At 47.0% G+C, this 16989-nt stretch overlaps 1 protein-coding gene across 1 annotated transcript in view; it reads right to left on the bottom strand.

Annotated features, from left to right (window-relative positions):
* The window catches only part of mdga2a (MAM domain containing glycosylphosphatidylinositol anchor 2a), a 205828-nt gene that overhangs the window by 124670 nt on the left and 64169 nt on the right, over positions 1-16989 (bottom strand). The window contains exon 3 of the mRNA XM_046309248.1: positions 7612-7786. Within this exon, the coding sequence (XP_046165204.1) occupies positions 7612-7786 (175 nt within the window). The remainder of the gene's footprint in view (positions 1-7611; positions 7787-16989) is intronic.

Below are 16989 nucleotides of genomic sequence, written 5' to 3' on the forward strand. Positions count from 1 at the left end.
TTGTTCTTGTGGAATTCCTTTTGAGGTTGTGGAGTTACATGTTTTCCTGAAGGACTTCACTTTTTACTTCATTAAATACACCGTCTCAAGTACTGCTGTGTCTGCCTCATCTTCTGGGTTCTGCCGACTATTCGTGGCTCAGTTGGTTAAGTGACTGTTTCTCACTCCGGAGACCCGGGTTCGTAACCGGGTCCTGACAGAAACACAGAGCCAAAAATGAACCCAGAGGCAGCCAGTTCCCAGGACCTTGTTGCCATGCTGTCCCACCACCAGGAGACTGTCCAACGCCACGAAGCCGCCCTGGTTCAGCAAGAGGCCTTAATGGCTAGACATTCTCATCTTCTGTCGGAGATGCTGACTTCCATAAAGCAGATATCTGATGGACTTACCCCGGCAACAGTTCCCGTCCCAGTACCTCAGAGTCACGTACCCATGGCAGTTAACCCTCTGGCTGAACCTCGTCTTCCACCTCCCCAACGGTTCTCAGGTGATCCAAGTGCTTGTAAAGGGTTTCTCACCCAATGTTCTCTCTCCTTCGAGCTGCAACCCTCGTCGTTCCCCACCGACCGGTCTAAGATCGCATATATCATCACCCTGCTGTTGGAAAAAGCCCTGGCCTGGACTACTGCTGTGTGGGATGCCCATAGTTCCTGCTGTGCCAGCTACTCTGCCTTTGCTGAGGAATTCAAACGAGTGTTTCAAGGCCCAAGCAGTGGTCCTGACTCAGCCAAACAGCTCCTGACTCTCCACCAAGGTCGGCGCAGCGTGACGGACTATGCCATCCAGTTCCGCACTGTGGCAGCAGCGAGTGGCTGGAACAACGAGGCGCTCACGGTGTGCTTTCTGAAAGGCCTTTCCGACACTATCCAAGATGAACTGGCCACTCGGGAACCACCGGACAATCTCGAGTCCCTGATCAAGTTGGCCTCACGCATTGACCAGCGTCTGAGAGAGAGAGAACTCAACCGTAGACCTCTAGCCCCTATCAGTCCCAGCTCCGAGTCCCCACCTTTATCCTCGCTGGCTCCACCAGAACCCATGCAGATTGGACGCATCTCCCAGGCTGAGAGAGACCGCCGGATGAGGGAGCGACGCTGTCTATATTGCGGCAAACCGGGCCATTTCCGTTCCACGTGTCCCGGGCTCCAGGGAAACGCTCTGTCCCGTACAGACCGGGGGGAACTATAATGGGAAACATAACCTCCTCCCATCCGTCCAACTCCTGTCTGCTCATTCCAGTCACCCTTTCCTGGGACAACCACAAGCTTCACCTTCAAGCCTTGGTAGACTCTGGAGCCGCAGGTAACTTCATGGATGGTGTCTGGGCGAAGGAGAATGGCGCTCCCTCTGAACCTCTAAGTGACCCCATGAGGGTTACTACATTGGATGGAAGCCCTTTGGGATCTGGACTTGTCACTCATGTCACTACATCCTTGCGACTTTCAGTTTCACAACACCAGGAATTGATGAACTTTCATTTGATCTCCTGTTCCGAGTTCCCTCTCGTCCTTGGATACCCCTGGCTTCACAGCCATAACCCTCACATCGACTGGTCTGTGGGCACTATCAAGCAGTGGGGTCCTACGTGCCAAGCTACTTGTATTTTCCCGAATTCCCCGAGTTCTACTCCCGAGTCTTTAGAATCCATCGACCTGACCCCAGTTCCCGAGTGTTACCATGACCTCAAACTGGTATTTAGCAAACAGAGGGCCACCATGCTACCACCCCATAGACCTTATGATTGCCCCATCGAACTGTTTCCGGGCACTTGCCCCCCCAGGGGTCGGATCTTTTCCCTATCTCCACCCGAACGAGCTGCTATGGATACCTACATCAAGGACGCTCTGGAAGCAGGCCTCATGCGTCCATCCACCTCCCCGGCGGGAGCAGGGTTTTTCTTTGTGGCCAAGAAAGACGGTGGATTACGTCCTTGCATCGACTACCGGGGACTCAATGCCATAACCGTCCGTAACCGTTACCCGCTACCCCTTATGGCTACAGCCTTCGAGCTGCTCAAGGAAGAAGTTGTAATCACTAAGCTTGACCTGCGGAACGCATACCATCTTGTGCGGATCAGACCTGGTGACGAGTGGAAGACCGCTTTCAACACGCCTACTGGTCACTATGAATACTTGGTGATGTCCTTCGGCCTGACCAACACCCCAGCGGTGTTCCAAGCGCTCATAAACAATGTGCTTAGGGATATGCTTAACATATTTGTGTTCGTTTACTTGGATGACATCCTCATCTTTTCGAGCTCTTTTCAAGAACACACAAAGCATGTCAGACAAGTACTCAAACGCCTCCTAGACAGCCATCTGTACGTTAAGCCGGAAAAATGTGAATTCCATTCATCCCGAGTACAATTCCTGGGATTTGTAGTGGAACCCGGTCGAGTCCAAATGGACCCCAGGAAGGTAGGGGCGGTAGCGGATTGGCCCACCCCCAAATCCGTTAAGGAAGTTCAGCGTTTCCTGGGCTTCACTAACTTTTACCGCAAGTTCATCAAGAACTTCAGCTTGGTGGCAGCCCCTCTCTCAGCTTTAACCAAGGGTGGCAATGCAAGGTTTTTGTGGGGAAGAGAAGCTGAGACGGCCTTCCAAGGACTCAAGCAGCGCGTCCTCTCTGCTCCCATCCTGATACTACAGACTACGGATGAACCGTTTGTGGTGGAGGTAGACGCCTCAGAGGTTGGTGTTGGAGCAGTCCTGTCTCAGAGGGGTGAAGACAAGAAGCTTCATCCGTGCGCTTTCTTCTCACACCGGCTTACCCCGGCTGAGAGGAACTACGATGTGGGGGATCGTGAACTCCTAGCGGTTAAGATGGCATTGAAGGAATGGAGACACTGGCTCGAGGGGGCTTCTCACCCGTTTCAAGTGCTTACGGACCACAAAAATCTGGAGTATATCCAGCAGGCGAAGCGGTTGAACTCTAGACAAGGTAGATGGTCTTTTCTTCAATCGATTCCAGTTTATCCTCACCTATCGGCCCGGGTCGAAGAATCTCAAACCGGATGCCCAGTCCCGAGTCTACGCTCCTGCCATTCGAGATGACACGGACATGCCTGTCCTTCCTGCTGCTAAGATCGTGGCTCCAATCTCGTGGCAAGTTGAGGATACCGTGAGACGAGCTCAAGCTATCGAACCAGACCCGAAAGGAGGTCCTGCCAATCGGTTGTTTGTCCCCAAGGCAGTGAGGGCTCAGGTCCTTCTGTGGGGGCACTCCTCTCGCCTCACCTGTCACCCGGGTGTAAGTCGCACCTTGGAGTTCATCCAGCGTAAATTCTGGTGGCCTACCATAAGAGAAGACATTGCCACTTTCGTCAATGCCTGCCCCGTGTGCTGCCAGGGCAAATCTTCTCACCTCCGCCCTCAAGGACTCCTTCACCCTTTACCTGTTCCCCACAGACCCTGGTCCCATATCTCGTTGGACTTTATTACTGGCCTTCCTCCATCCCATGGCAATACTACTATCCTAGTCATAATCGACAGGTTTTCAAAGGCGGTCAGGTTCGTCCCTCTGACTAAGTTACCTTCTGCCAAGGAAACAGCTGAGTTGGTAATTAATCATGTGTTCCGAGTCTTCGGCATTCCTCAAGATATGGTTTCTGACAGAGGTCCCCAGTTCGCCTCAAGGTTTTGGAAGGCCTTCTGCCAACTCATGGGGGCTTCTGCCAGTCTATCTTCAGGGTACCATCCGGAGTCCAACGGCCAAACAGAGAGGATGAATCAAGAGCTGGAAACCACCCTCCGATGTATGACTCGTAACAACCCGTCCACATGGTCGTCCTTCATTGTTTGGGCCGAATACGCGCACAACACCTTACGCTCCTCCTCCACTGGTATGTCCCCGCACGAGTGTCAGTTTGGCTATGCCCCTCCATTGTTCCCGGACCAGCCTTGAAGTTCGTCAGACGCTGTCGGCTTATGTGGAGGAAGACCCGTCTTAATCTTATGCGTTCCTCACAGAGGTACCAACAACAAGCCAACAGACGTCGCCGTCCCGGGCCTACCCTGCGCCCCGGCCAGAGAGTCTGGCTCTCCACAAGAGACTTACCACTACGGGTGGAGTCTCGCAAGCTGTCCCAAAAATACATTGGTCCCTTTAAGGTTGCCATGAGAGTTAAACCAGTTTCTTATCGCCTACACTTACCAAAAAGACCAAAAAGCTCTATTTTTGTCTCATCAGACCACATGGCCTTCTCCCATTCCTCCTCTGGATCATCCAGATGGTCATTGGCAAACTTCTGACGGGCCTGGACGTGCGCTGGCTTGAGCAGGGGGACCTTGCGTATGCTGCAGGATTTTAATCCATGATGGCATAGTGTGTTACTAATGGTTTTCTTTGAGACTGTGGTCCCAGCACTCTTCAGGTCATTGACCAGGTCCTGCCGTGTAGTTCTGGGCTGATCCCTCACCTTCCTCATGATCATTGATGCCCCACAAGGTGAGATCTTGCATGGAGCCCCAGACCGAGGGTGATTGACCGTCATCTTGAACTTCTTCCATTTCCAATAATTGCGCCAACAGTTGTTGCCTTCTCACCAAGCTGCTTGCCTATTGTCCTGTAGCCCATCCCAGCCTTGTGCAGATCTACAATTGTATCCCTGATGTCCTTACACAGCTCTCTGATCTTGGCCATTGTGGAGAGGTTGGAGTCTGTTTGATTGAGTGCGTGGACAGGTGTCTTTTATACAGGTAACGAGTTCAAACAGGTGCAGTTAATACAGGTAATGAGTGGAGAACAGGAGGGCTTCTTAAAGAAAAACGAACAGGTCTGTGAGAGTCGGAATTCTTACTGGTTGGTAGGTGATCAAATACTTATGTCATGCAATAAAATGCAAATGAATTACTTAAAAATCATACAATGTGATTTTCTGGATTTTTGTTTTAGATTCCGTCTCTCACAGTTGAAGTGTACCTATTATAAAAAAATTACAGACCTCTACATGCTTTGTAAGTAGGAAAACCTGCAAAATCGGCAGTGTATCAAATACTTCTACTCCCCACTGTATATATCTTTATATTTTTCAGGAGAGCATCAAAAATGAGAATACCTGACTTCTACAGTCTACAACCACATAAAAATGACAGTTTTGTACTCTCTGTTATACGGCCAAAATGCCAGGAATCCTCAACCCCATTCACTAGTGTCAATTAAACACACACACACACACACACACACACACACACACACACACACACACACACACACACACACACACACACACACACACACACACACACACACACACACACACACACACACACACACACACACACACACACACACACACACAAAGGTGCTTAGATTCTTTTTTTTGGGTGGGGGGGGGCAAATTTCAGTGAAAAGGACCACTTACACTTCAAAACTTCCGCTCCAATCAAGAGGGAGCTTTTAAAAAAATTGATTTTGATAAGAGCTCTCTAATGACAAAAAAGTGCTCCACGGAAGAGCCACCTAGTATGGGTTACTTTGGGATGCAAACAAGCACCTTGAAAAAGCTGTTTTCCACCAGCCGACTAACTACTGCCACGGGCAGTCCAGAGCCAGACTCATTTCCTATACAAACCATTATAACATCTTTGCCTTTTTTTAATAATAAAAATGGCTTTGTAGATTTAGTCCACGTCAGTTAGTCCGTACAGTTTCTAATTTGATGTCAGACACCCTCTATCAGGGTCATCCGTGTGCTTTATCACCAACCTGCAAGGATTCCAACATAGCATCGCTGAATGGCAACGAAACAGCTACACGTGTCTTTGCTTTGATCAGCTGGTGTAGCAAAGAGGGCAGGATGGATAATAGACTCCCCCAGTAGAGCACACATGAGACAATAAGCAAGGGTTCTGATCTCCGAGTCAGGGGTAATGGCTCTGTGGCTCATTGTCTCCCCCTGGCAATGTTGTCTGCCACTGTCCATCTCCTCCTCTTATTTATCTTGTATCTCAGCAGTAACCCATCTATCCTTTCCTTCTCTCCTTTCTCTCAGAAGAACAGAGTGCAGACGCACCACATTTGTCTTGTTTTTGTATTTTTCAGCTCCCGGGGCACACTGAATTTTCAAACATGGAGACGCTGACTCAATCAACCTCATTTGTTGGGGTTGAGGAATTTGTAGCTGACTCTTTTGAAGGAGAAGGGGGGGAAGGGGAAGATTGCAGCATAAAGCTTCTAGGGGTTAGGGTTAGTTCAGATACAACTCATCCACAGAGGGTAAGTATATCCATCTAGCCTGCCACAGTAAACCCATACATTATGTCTGTCCTCTGACATTTGGAAATTGAATCGCTGCTTTGGAGAGAGTGAGGTGGGCAAACACCAGTAATGTGATGGACTAAAACTAGCAGTATCTGCATAATGCTTCATTTCAGTCAATTTGCAATTATCAGCCCTGATAAACAGAGCAATTAGAACGATTAATGAATTCACCATCTAAATGCTGAACCCAATCCGTCTCTCAAGACCTAAAACGGCTGCACAAATGAAACACTATAAAGTGTAGCCATAAAATTAGATTTGCAATTTGGGTGAACTCTCTCCCCACTGGGCACAGACGTCAGTTCAACGTCTAGTATTTTTATTTACATTTGGTTGAGTTTTGGTTGAGCCAACTAATGTGAATTCAACGTGAAATCAACCATGACGTTGGATTTAGGTTAAACGTTGGGTGAAAGAAAGATGAAATCCTCTGACATTGATTACTTTTTGCATATCCAATCAGTTATCCACATTGACTCAACATCATCACATACACATTTCTTTTTGGGTTGAAATGGTGTGGAAACAATGTTGATTCAACCATTTTTTTTTTGTCCAGTGGGTATTTAATACACACTTCCTGAGGTGTGGTTGCTGCTTTTCCACATTTGCAATGTAGGAATCGGCAGCAGGACTTCAAGCGTCTAAATGTGCATTCCAAATGGCATCCGATTCCCTATATAGTGCACTACTTTGGACCAGAGCCCTATGGACCGTGGCCAAAGGTAGTGCACGATGTAGGGAATAGGGTGCCATTTGGAATGCACCCTCAGTCTGTATTGCTGGAAATCACAATCCCCTTCTGTTTCAGAGCTATCCTTTTCTTCAGCTATGTGTACTGTCAGGACTTCACACAGCTGGGGGGGGGGCAGTTCCATTACTGAGTGAATAAAAACAGCAATGTCACTTATACGATGGCAGCATCCGCAGAGAAATAGCTGCTGTTGTCTGCAATTAACACCTGGGTTGTCCTGAGTAAGGTAGATTTAGTTATTTACTGGGAGGCGGGGGGGGGGGCATTCAAGCGAGTGTATGGCACATTTCATTCTCTGCAATGTCATACCTGTGGTGGTTATCTTTTTTAGACCTTAATGTATTTCAAAAAGCCACGTTGCTTTAACCTGCTTTAAAATGACTTTCATTCAGGCACAACGTCATGTTGCCTGAGAGGGTAAGGACTAGGAGAGAGCGAGTGAATGCCTGTCCTTCAATAGTTTAAACGCAAGGCATGGGTAAGTGGACACAGGCAATCTGCAGGGGGGGGGGCAGAACTGATGATGTGTGCTGCGAACACCGGGGGAGAACAGTGGAAGGAAAGGGCAGGCAGGCGACCGAGGCCTGTCCACTCACAGTAGACGTCCACTCGGATGGACTTGATGGCCGGGGAGCCCAGGCCGTTCTCAGCCTTGCAGTAGTAGCGTCCTCCCTGGAGTCTCTGGATGCGGGTGATGCGCAGGGTCTCGTTGAACACACTGGAGTCCTGGAAGCGGTCCGAGGCGCTACCGGCTGTTTTGGTCCATCGGATCTGGTGTAGGAAAGAGATAAGAGGTCACAGGTGACATCTGCTGACTGAGGACTAATGCTATGGACAACAGGCTGGACTGACAGTAAATTGGGTCAGCCATGGGATAAATTATATTGCAAAACACACCTGTTATTCTGGATTCAAATGAGCCAATGTAGTGCATGTTTTAGAAGAGGTCAAATAATGGACTAATAATGTACATTTTTTCAAATATGGCCTTTATTCAGCCTGAATAAACAACATTCAATAAAAATCAATAGTACCACACATTTTCTTTATTTGTCCATAATGTTCTCTCTATTGAGAACAGCAACAACATATCATACTGTATTAGATGTCATAAGGTGTCATAAGGTGAATGCACCAATTTGTAAGTCGCTCTGGATAAGAGCGTCTGCTAAATGACTTAAATGTAAATGTAAATGTAAATAGATACATAGAGAATAGGTGGACAACTAAATACTTAGGTGTCTGGCTAGACTGTAAACTCTCCTTCCAGACTCATATTAAGCATCTCCAATCCAATCCATTAAATCTAGAATCAGCTTCCTATTTCGAAAACAAAGCCTCCTTCATTCATGCCGCCAAACATACCCTCGTAAAACTGACTATCCTACCGATCCTCGACTTCGGTGATGTCATTTACAAAATAGCCCCCAACACTCTACTCAGCAAACTGGATGCAGTCTATCACAATGCCATCGGTTTTGTAATCAAAGCCCCATATACCACCCACCACTGCGACCTGTATGCTCACGTCGGCTGGCCCTTGCTGCATATTCGTCGCCAGACCCACTGGCTCCAGGTCATCTATAAGTCTCTGCTAGGTAAAGCTCTGCCTTATCTCAGCTCACTGGTCATGATAACAACACCCACCCGTACCACACGCTCCAGCAGGTATATTTCACTAGTCATCCCCAAAGCCAACACCGACCTTTGGCTGCCTTTCCTTCCAGTTCTCTGCTGCCAATGGCTGGAATGAATTGCAACAATCACTGAAGTTGGAGACATATCTCCCTCACTAACTTTAAATATCAGCTATCTGAGCAGCTTACCGATCGCTGCTGTACACAGCCCATCTGTAAATAGCCCATCCAAATACCTTACTCATCCCCATATTGTTTTTATTTACTTTTTTGCACACCAGTATTTCTACTTGCACATCATCACCTGCACATATATCACTCCAGTGTTCATTTGCTAAATTGTCATTACTTCGCTACTATTGGCCTATTTTTGCCTTACCTCCTTACTCCCATTTGCACACACTGTATACAGATGTTTCTATTGTGTTATTGACTGTATGTTTGTTTATTCCATGTGTAAGTCTGTGTTGTTGTTTTTTGTCGCACTGCTTTGCTTTATCTTGGCCAGATCGCAGTTATAAATGAGAACTTGTTCTCAACTGGCCGACCTGGTTTAATAAAGGGGAAATAAATAAAACATCAAAAATATTGATGGTAAAACTGAGTGAAATGTATATCTGTGGCGCTATTCAAAAGCCATTAAAAGGACAAAGCGCATCAAATATTTAGAAGGTGGCTTTGTGTCGGAGTGGTTCTTGTGAGACAACGACGTGACAACGACGTGGCTTACATTCCAACGCCGTCTGGATTCCATACAGCATGAGAACTCTGAGAAAAACAGAACTATAGCTGAACCACAGAAAAACAGCTCTGACAATTCCATGCAACTCTTTGAGGTATTCTCGGCACTAAACCTGTGCGATAAGCAGTCTCAATTTTTTTTTTTATAATAGGTTCAGTGAAATGTGTTGTTTTACAGGGTCAGCCATAGTAGTATGGTGTCCCAGGGGCAAATTAGGGTTAAGTGCCTTGCTCAAGGGAACACTGACAGATTCTTCTAGCCAGCAACCATTCGGTTACTGGCCCAATGCTCTAACCGCTAGGCTACCTGCCGCCCACAATAAGTATTTCATGTGTTTGAGTGTTTGGAGGAGAAATGCATCTGAAACAAGGCAACAAGAAACTAGGCATCTCTGGCATTAGTGATCTGAGAAGGGCGGAGGATGAGAACACCAGTCTCCTGCTGCCTGGCTATCCATCTGAATGGATGTTTCATATACAGATACAGTATATACCATCAGCTTAATTGACATATATATTATATACAATCAGCTTCATTTACATATACAGTATATACAATCAGTATAATTGACAGATACAATCAGCTTAATTTACATATACAGTATACACGATTAGCTTAATTTACATATATAGTATATAAGATTAGTTTAACTTACATATACAGTGGGGGAAAAAGTATTTAGTCAGCCACCAATTGTGCAAGTTCTCCCACTTAAAAATATGACAGAGGCCTGTAATTTTCATCATAGGTACACTTTAACTATGACAGACAAAATGAGAAGAAAAAAAAATCCAGAAAATCACATTTTATGATTTTTAATTTATTTATTTGCAAATTATGGCGGAAAATAAGTATTTGGTCACCTACAAACAAGCAAGATTTCTGGCTCTCACAGACCTGTAACTTCTTCTTTAAGAGGCTCCTCTGTCCTCCACTCGTTACCTGGTCGGGCTACGGGGAGCATTCAACCAGGTAAGGTTGGGCAGGCTCAGTGATCAAGAGCTCCAGTGCGCCTGCACGGTCCGGTCTATCCAGTGCCACCTCCACGCACCAGCCCTCCGATAGCCTGGTGCGGGGGGCTGCCATCTCTCCGTTCTCTGCCTACAGGGTCTCCCGCCTGTCCAGCGCTGCCAGAGCCTTCCTCCTCTCCAGCGCTGCCAGAGCCTCCCGTCTGTCCAGAGCTGCCAGAATCTCCCATCTGTCCTGAGCTGCCAGAGCTGCCAGAAACATCAGTGAGCCAGGATCTGCCAGAGCCGTCAGTCAGCCAGGCGATGCCAGAATCGCCCTTCACTCTGGAGCTGCCGGATTCTCCCGCCTGTCCGGCGCTGCCGGAGGAGTCCTTCACTCCGGCTCTGCCGGAGTCCCCCGCCTGTCACTGCCGGAATCCCCCGTCCATTCAGGATCCATGTCTAGGGTACCCAGTCCAAGGTCGGTGGCGAAGGTCACCGCTTTAAAGAGGCCACGGAGGCGGGCGAAGAGGCGCACTAGAACTATGGTGAAGTGGGGTCCACGTCCCGCGCCAGAACCGCCACCGCGGACAGACGCCCACCCAGACCCTCCCATATAGGTTCAGGTTTTGCGGCCGGAGTCCGCACCTTTGGGGGGGCGGGGGGTACTGTCACGTTCTCACCTTTATTTCCTTTGTTTTGTCTTTATTTAGTATGGTCAGGGCGTGAGTTGGGGTGGGCAGTCTGTTTGTGTTTCTATGTTTTTTCTATTTCTGTGTTTGGCCTGATATGGTTCTCAATCAGAGGCAGCTGTTTATCGTTGTCCCTGATTGAGAACCATATTTAGGTAGCCTGGGTTTCACTGTTGGTTTGTGGATGTTTGTTTCCGTGTCTGTGTTTTTCACCACATGGTACTGTTTCAGTTTTGGAAATCTGCCGTTACATTCCTGGCCATGGACCCAAAATAGCGGATGTTTTGTTCCCCGAGCCACTTAGTTATCACTTTTACCTTATGGCAAGGTGCTCCATCATGCTGGAAAATGCAAACTGTTCCTCGATGGTTGGGAGATGTTGCTCTCGGAGGATGTGTTGGTACCATTCTTTATTCATGACTGTGATCTTAGGCAAAATTGTGAGTGAGCACACTCCCTTGGCTGAGAAGCAAGCCCACATATGGTGTTGTGGAATTATCAGAATTAGTTGAGTAACATAGATAAGATGTGTTATTTTCATGATATGCTTATGAGTTATTTCTCATAAGAATGTATTTTGTTGTACTACAGTGGTGGCCATTGGCAGTTATCTGTTCTATGTCAGGACTAAGTTGCATGGCCACAGAGAGGGGAGAGGTCAAAGTGTCATCATGTGTAAACATATCTTTTCTAGTGGGGAAAGAAGGGTGGCAGTGTCTGGAATCATTCTATGCTCCCTCTAATGTTGTTTCTATCTTAACCTATAGCCTCATTCTCCTCTCCATGAGTTTGTCCAGGAGTTTGTATTTAGAGTGGGTTGTATCTAAATGACAATTTGATATATGCCTGTTGATATGGAGGATTTGGTTTATGGTTCTGGGGTTTGGGAAAGGAGACTAAGCTGAACGACGAATTATGTCTATGCTGTCTGACTATGTGTGTCTTTGCTATTAAAAGGAACTCAGTTGCATTGTAAGGGGGCTCTCAGAGAATTCACTGGGAGACTGAATTTATCTGAGAGTCACAGGATTGTGATAGATCTCATATAATTAAAGATGGACTTTTATAACTAACTCTGACGTGTGTGTGTGTGGTTTGCTCCCATGATTTTGTAAATAGAGGAAATTTCCACGACAATGGTCTCAGGATGCTTTACTGTTGGCATGACACAGGAATGATGGTAGCCCTCACCTTGTCCTCTCCAGACAAGCTTTTTCCGGAAGCCCCAAACAATTGGAAAGGGGATTCAAAATGACTTTATCCCAGTCCTCAGCAGTCCAATCCAGGGTTTCTGGAAAGGCCTACGGAAGGAAGTTTAGAAGGTAGGAATCTCGCCTTAGAGAACCTATCGACAACTGTACCTTTTGCAGAATATCCTGTCCCTGATGTTTTTCCTGGAGAGAAGTGGCTTCTTTGCTGCCCTTCTTGACACCAGGCCATCCTCAAAGTCTTCACCTCACTGTGCGTGCAGATGCACTCACACCTGCCTGCTGGCATTCCTGAGCAAGCTCTGTACTGGTGGTGCCCCGATCCCACAGCTGAATCAACTTTAGGAGATGGTCCTGGCACTTGCTGGACTTTCTTGGGTGCCCTGAAGCCTCCACAACAATTGAACCGCTCTCCTTGAAGTTCTTGATGATCCGATAAATGGTTGATTTAGGTGCAATCTTACTGGCAGCAATATCCTTGCCTGTGAAGCCCTTCTTGTGCAAAGCAATGATGACGGCACGTGTTTCCTTGCAGGTAACCATGGTTGACTGAGGAAGAACAATGATTCCAAGCACCACCCTCCTTTTGAAGCTTCCAGTCTGTTATTCGAACTCAATCAGCATGACAGGGTGATCTCCAGCCTTGTCCTCGTCAACACTCGCACCTGTGTTAACGAGAGAATCACTGACATGATGTCAGCCGGTACTTTTGTGGCAGTGGAAATGTTTTTTGGGGGATTCAGTTCATTTGCATAGCAAATAGGGACTTTGCAATTAATTGCAATTCATCTGATCACTCTTCGTAACATTCTGGAGTATATGCAAATTGCCATCATACAAACTGAAACAGCAGACTTTGTGAAAATGTATATTTGTGTCATTCTCAAAACCTTTGGCCATGACTGTACACTCCACTCCCACTATACTACAATCCCTCTGGCAGTCATGCAGACAATTAGAGAAAATTGTCCATTCAACCCTGGAATTGACCTGGCTGGGGCCCGTGTGAGCCTTCCTGTACGGGCTACTTATGAGCGGGGAAGGTCTGCAGTCCACAGAGCTGAAGTGATGATGGTCCTTAGCCTGGTAGAGCATGGCGCACAGCGGAGGGTAGTGAGCTGAAGCAGAGGGGACCACCCTCCACCAGAACCGTTCCCTCACTTGATGATCCGTAGAATGTATGCACACATGACTGTAAGTCGCTTTGGATAAAAGCGTCTGCTAAATGGCATATATTATTATTATTATATTATTATTATATATTATTATATATATTATTTATTATCATATATTATAAGCAGAGAACCATTCAGGAAGGTTACGTGTGGGGCGGGCATTGTGCAGCCACCCCCACCCCACCCTCCACCACCTCCACCCTGCACCACCTCCACCCTGCACCACCCTCCACCACCTCCACCCTGCACCACCTCCACCCTGCACCACCTCCACCCTGCACCACCCTGCACCACCTCCACCCTGCACCACCTCCACCCTGCACCACCCTCACCCTGCACCCTGCACCACCCTGCACCCTGCACCACCTCCACCCTACACCACCTCCACCCTACACCACCTCCACCCTACACCACCTCCACCCTGCACCATCTCCACCCTCCACCACCCTGCACCACCTCCACCCTCCACCACCTCCACCCTGCACCACCTCCACACTGCACCATCTCCACCCTCCACCACCTCCACCCTGCACCACCTCCACCCTCCACCACCTCCACCCTCCACCACCTCCACCCTCCACCACCTCCACCCTCCACCACCTCCACCCTGAAAATCATCCCCTCTCACTAGCTAATTTGAAACGTTTCACACCCCCATATTCCAAGACAGATAACTTTTGGTCTGGTTTGGTGATCTACTTTTCTCACGGCACCACGGGTGTGGAGGGAAGAATAAATACAATAATACCACTGTGGTTGAGGCACGTTCTGAGGCCGGACAGAGTCGCAACCTAGCTTTGGGTGGCGATCAGGGGGATAAAATACATTTCATGCTTTGCTCAAGATGGTTAGTAGCATGGATTTGTTTACACACATATTGGTGTTGGTTAAAGAACAGCTTTGGAATTCATGGGGCTTAACTACACACGGCTTTCTTTTCGGTGGGGGGGTTAATAGGATGTCCTCTCTCTCTCTCTCAGCAACTTGAACCTCAGAGTTTGGATTTAAATAAAACCACTGTAGCTTTTTAAACATTAAATAGAGAGAAAGCAGCTTTAAAACTTCTAGGCCACCAGACACTTGCCCCCCCCCAAAAAAAAAACTAGCATTCAGAATTCCAATTTGACTCAGTTCTACTGAACAGACTAGGACAATGAAAGACAATGGACAATGCCGCAGATGTTATCATTGTCAACTACGCTATCTGACTTGGTTGAGTCCTAGCGGCTGTTAATGACAAAACAAAGATTTTCATGATGGACCACTGTATAGTCAGGTCTCATAGGAACCCCTTACGAAAAAAGATTGCAGTCAGAGTGCAGTATAACTGCAGTTACGCCTCGATCACACCGACAGCGTTATTGCATTTTGGTACACCAGAAATACAATCATTTCCAATGGCAGTTGCAGTGTGTTCTGTGTGGTACATAGGTTGGATGTGTCGAACGTGTGCATCAAACTATATCTGTGGACGGCTTGACGGAAATGGTAGCAGAACTTCAAACTTTTGTTGCACACCTATCCAGATGATGCTGAGTAACATTTTGCGGAATGACGCTGTCATTGTGATCGAGGTGTTAGAGTGCAGTATATTCTGCAATTACTGCATCCAAAATACCACAGTTGACTGCAGTTACTGCGCTTTTACTGCAGTTTCAAAACTGCATTATTTTTCTGTGAAGGATTACTTTGAACTTGATCTACACTACCGTTCAAAAGTTTGGGGTCCTTGTTTTTGTTTTTTTGTCCATTAAAATAACATAAAATTGATCAGAAATACAGTATAGACATTGTTAATGTTGTAAATGACTATTGTAGCTGGAAACAGCTGATTTTTAATGGAATATCTACATAGGTGTACAGAGGCCCATTATCAGCAACAATCACTCGTGTTCCAATAGCACGTTGTGTTAGCTAATCCAACACAGACACTGGACAGAGGAACTCTGCCTAGAAGGTCAGCATCCCAGAGTCGCCTCTTCACTGTTGACGCTGAGACTGGACAGAGGAACTCTGCCTAGAAGGCCAGCATCCCAAAGTCGCCTCTTCACTGTTGACGTTGAGACTGCTGTTTTGCGGGTACTATTTAATGAAGCTGTCAGTTGAGGACTTGTGAGGCGTTTCTCAAACCAGACACTAATATACTTGTCCTCTTGCTCAGTTGTGTACCGGGGCCTCCCACTCCTCTTTCTATTCTGGTTATAGCCAGATTGTGCTCTTCTGTGAAGGGAGAGTACACAGCATTGTATGAGATCTTCAGATTCTTGGCAATTTCTCAGTTGTATTGCTTCTTTAATCAGAACAACAGTTTTCAGCTGTGCTAACATAATTGAAAAAGGGTTTCCTAATGATCAAGTAAAAAAAAAAGTTAAAATGATAAACTTGGATTAGCTAACACAACGTGCCATTGGAACACAGGAGTGATGGTTGATGATAATGGGCCTCTATATGCCTATGTAGATATTCCATAAAAAATCGGACATTTCCAGCTACAATAGTCATTTACAACATTAACAATGTCTACACTGTATTTCTGATCGATTTTATGTTGTTTTAATGGACATAAAATGTGCTTTTCTTTCAAAACAAGGACATTTCTAAGTGACCCCAAACGTTTGAACGGTAGTATATGTAGCTATAATGTCACATTTACAATATGCTTAGAGATGTGTTATACTGTATAGGCTTCAATATACACAATATAATGTACACAAAATACAGTAATGCATTTCTTTGTAATGTGGCTTCATAGTCAGCATGTGCTAATCATGTATTCCATCCAGTCTATCAAAGCTGGATGTAGCCTATAATACGATGATGAAGCACGTCACAGAATGTTCGGAAAGAGGAGAAGATGAATCTGTTCTTAGCCTTGTTTTGTCGTTCACATAGTCATTCACACATGCAGCAGGGCTGTGATGCGGTTGATGCTTTGCCTGCATGTAGCTAGTCAGCTGCAGCAACAGCAGATGACTGGCATATGAGAGGAGCGACTCAGCCCCCGATCAGCACACTGCAGTGACGTAGTCTCCAGTGTGGGAAAAGACAGGCCAGCGTCCCCATTCACCAGGCTATTTATAGCACGCAATGCCTCAGCGGTCTGTCATAAGCAGCAGCCTAGGGGATCTGCCAGTCAGCAACACTTGTTGTCTGTGGGATCTGCCAGTCAGCAACACTTGTTGTCTGTGGGATCTGCCAGTCAGCAACACTTGTTGTCTGTGGGATCTGCCAGTCAGCAACACTTGTTGTCTGTGGGATCTGCCAGTCAGCAACACTTGTTGTCTGTGGGATCTGCCAGTCAGCAACACTTGTTGTCTGTGGGATCTGCCAGTCAGCAACACTTGTTGCCTGTGGGATCATAGAGTCAGGTGGACACCAGGTTACCATTCCCCTACACAGGGCAAATGACCCTAATCACTGCCATGTGATATTTTTTCCCTGGGAAATAGTGCCTCCTACTGGCACTCCAACACCACTTCCAGTAGCATCTGGTCTCCTATCCAGGGACCATCCTTGCTTAGTTTCAGAGGCATGCCAGCAGTGGTATGCTGCTGGTTGGTCTGTGACAGCGGC

This window comes from Oncorhynchus gorbuscha, linkage group LG17, assembly GCF_021184085.1.
Source record: "Oncorhynchus gorbuscha isolate QuinsamMale2020 ecotype Even-year linkage group LG17, OgorEven_v1.0, whole genome shotgun sequence".
Lineage (NCBI taxonomy): Eukaryota > Metazoa > Chordata > Actinopteri > Salmoniformes > Salmonidae > Oncorhynchus > Oncorhynchus gorbuscha.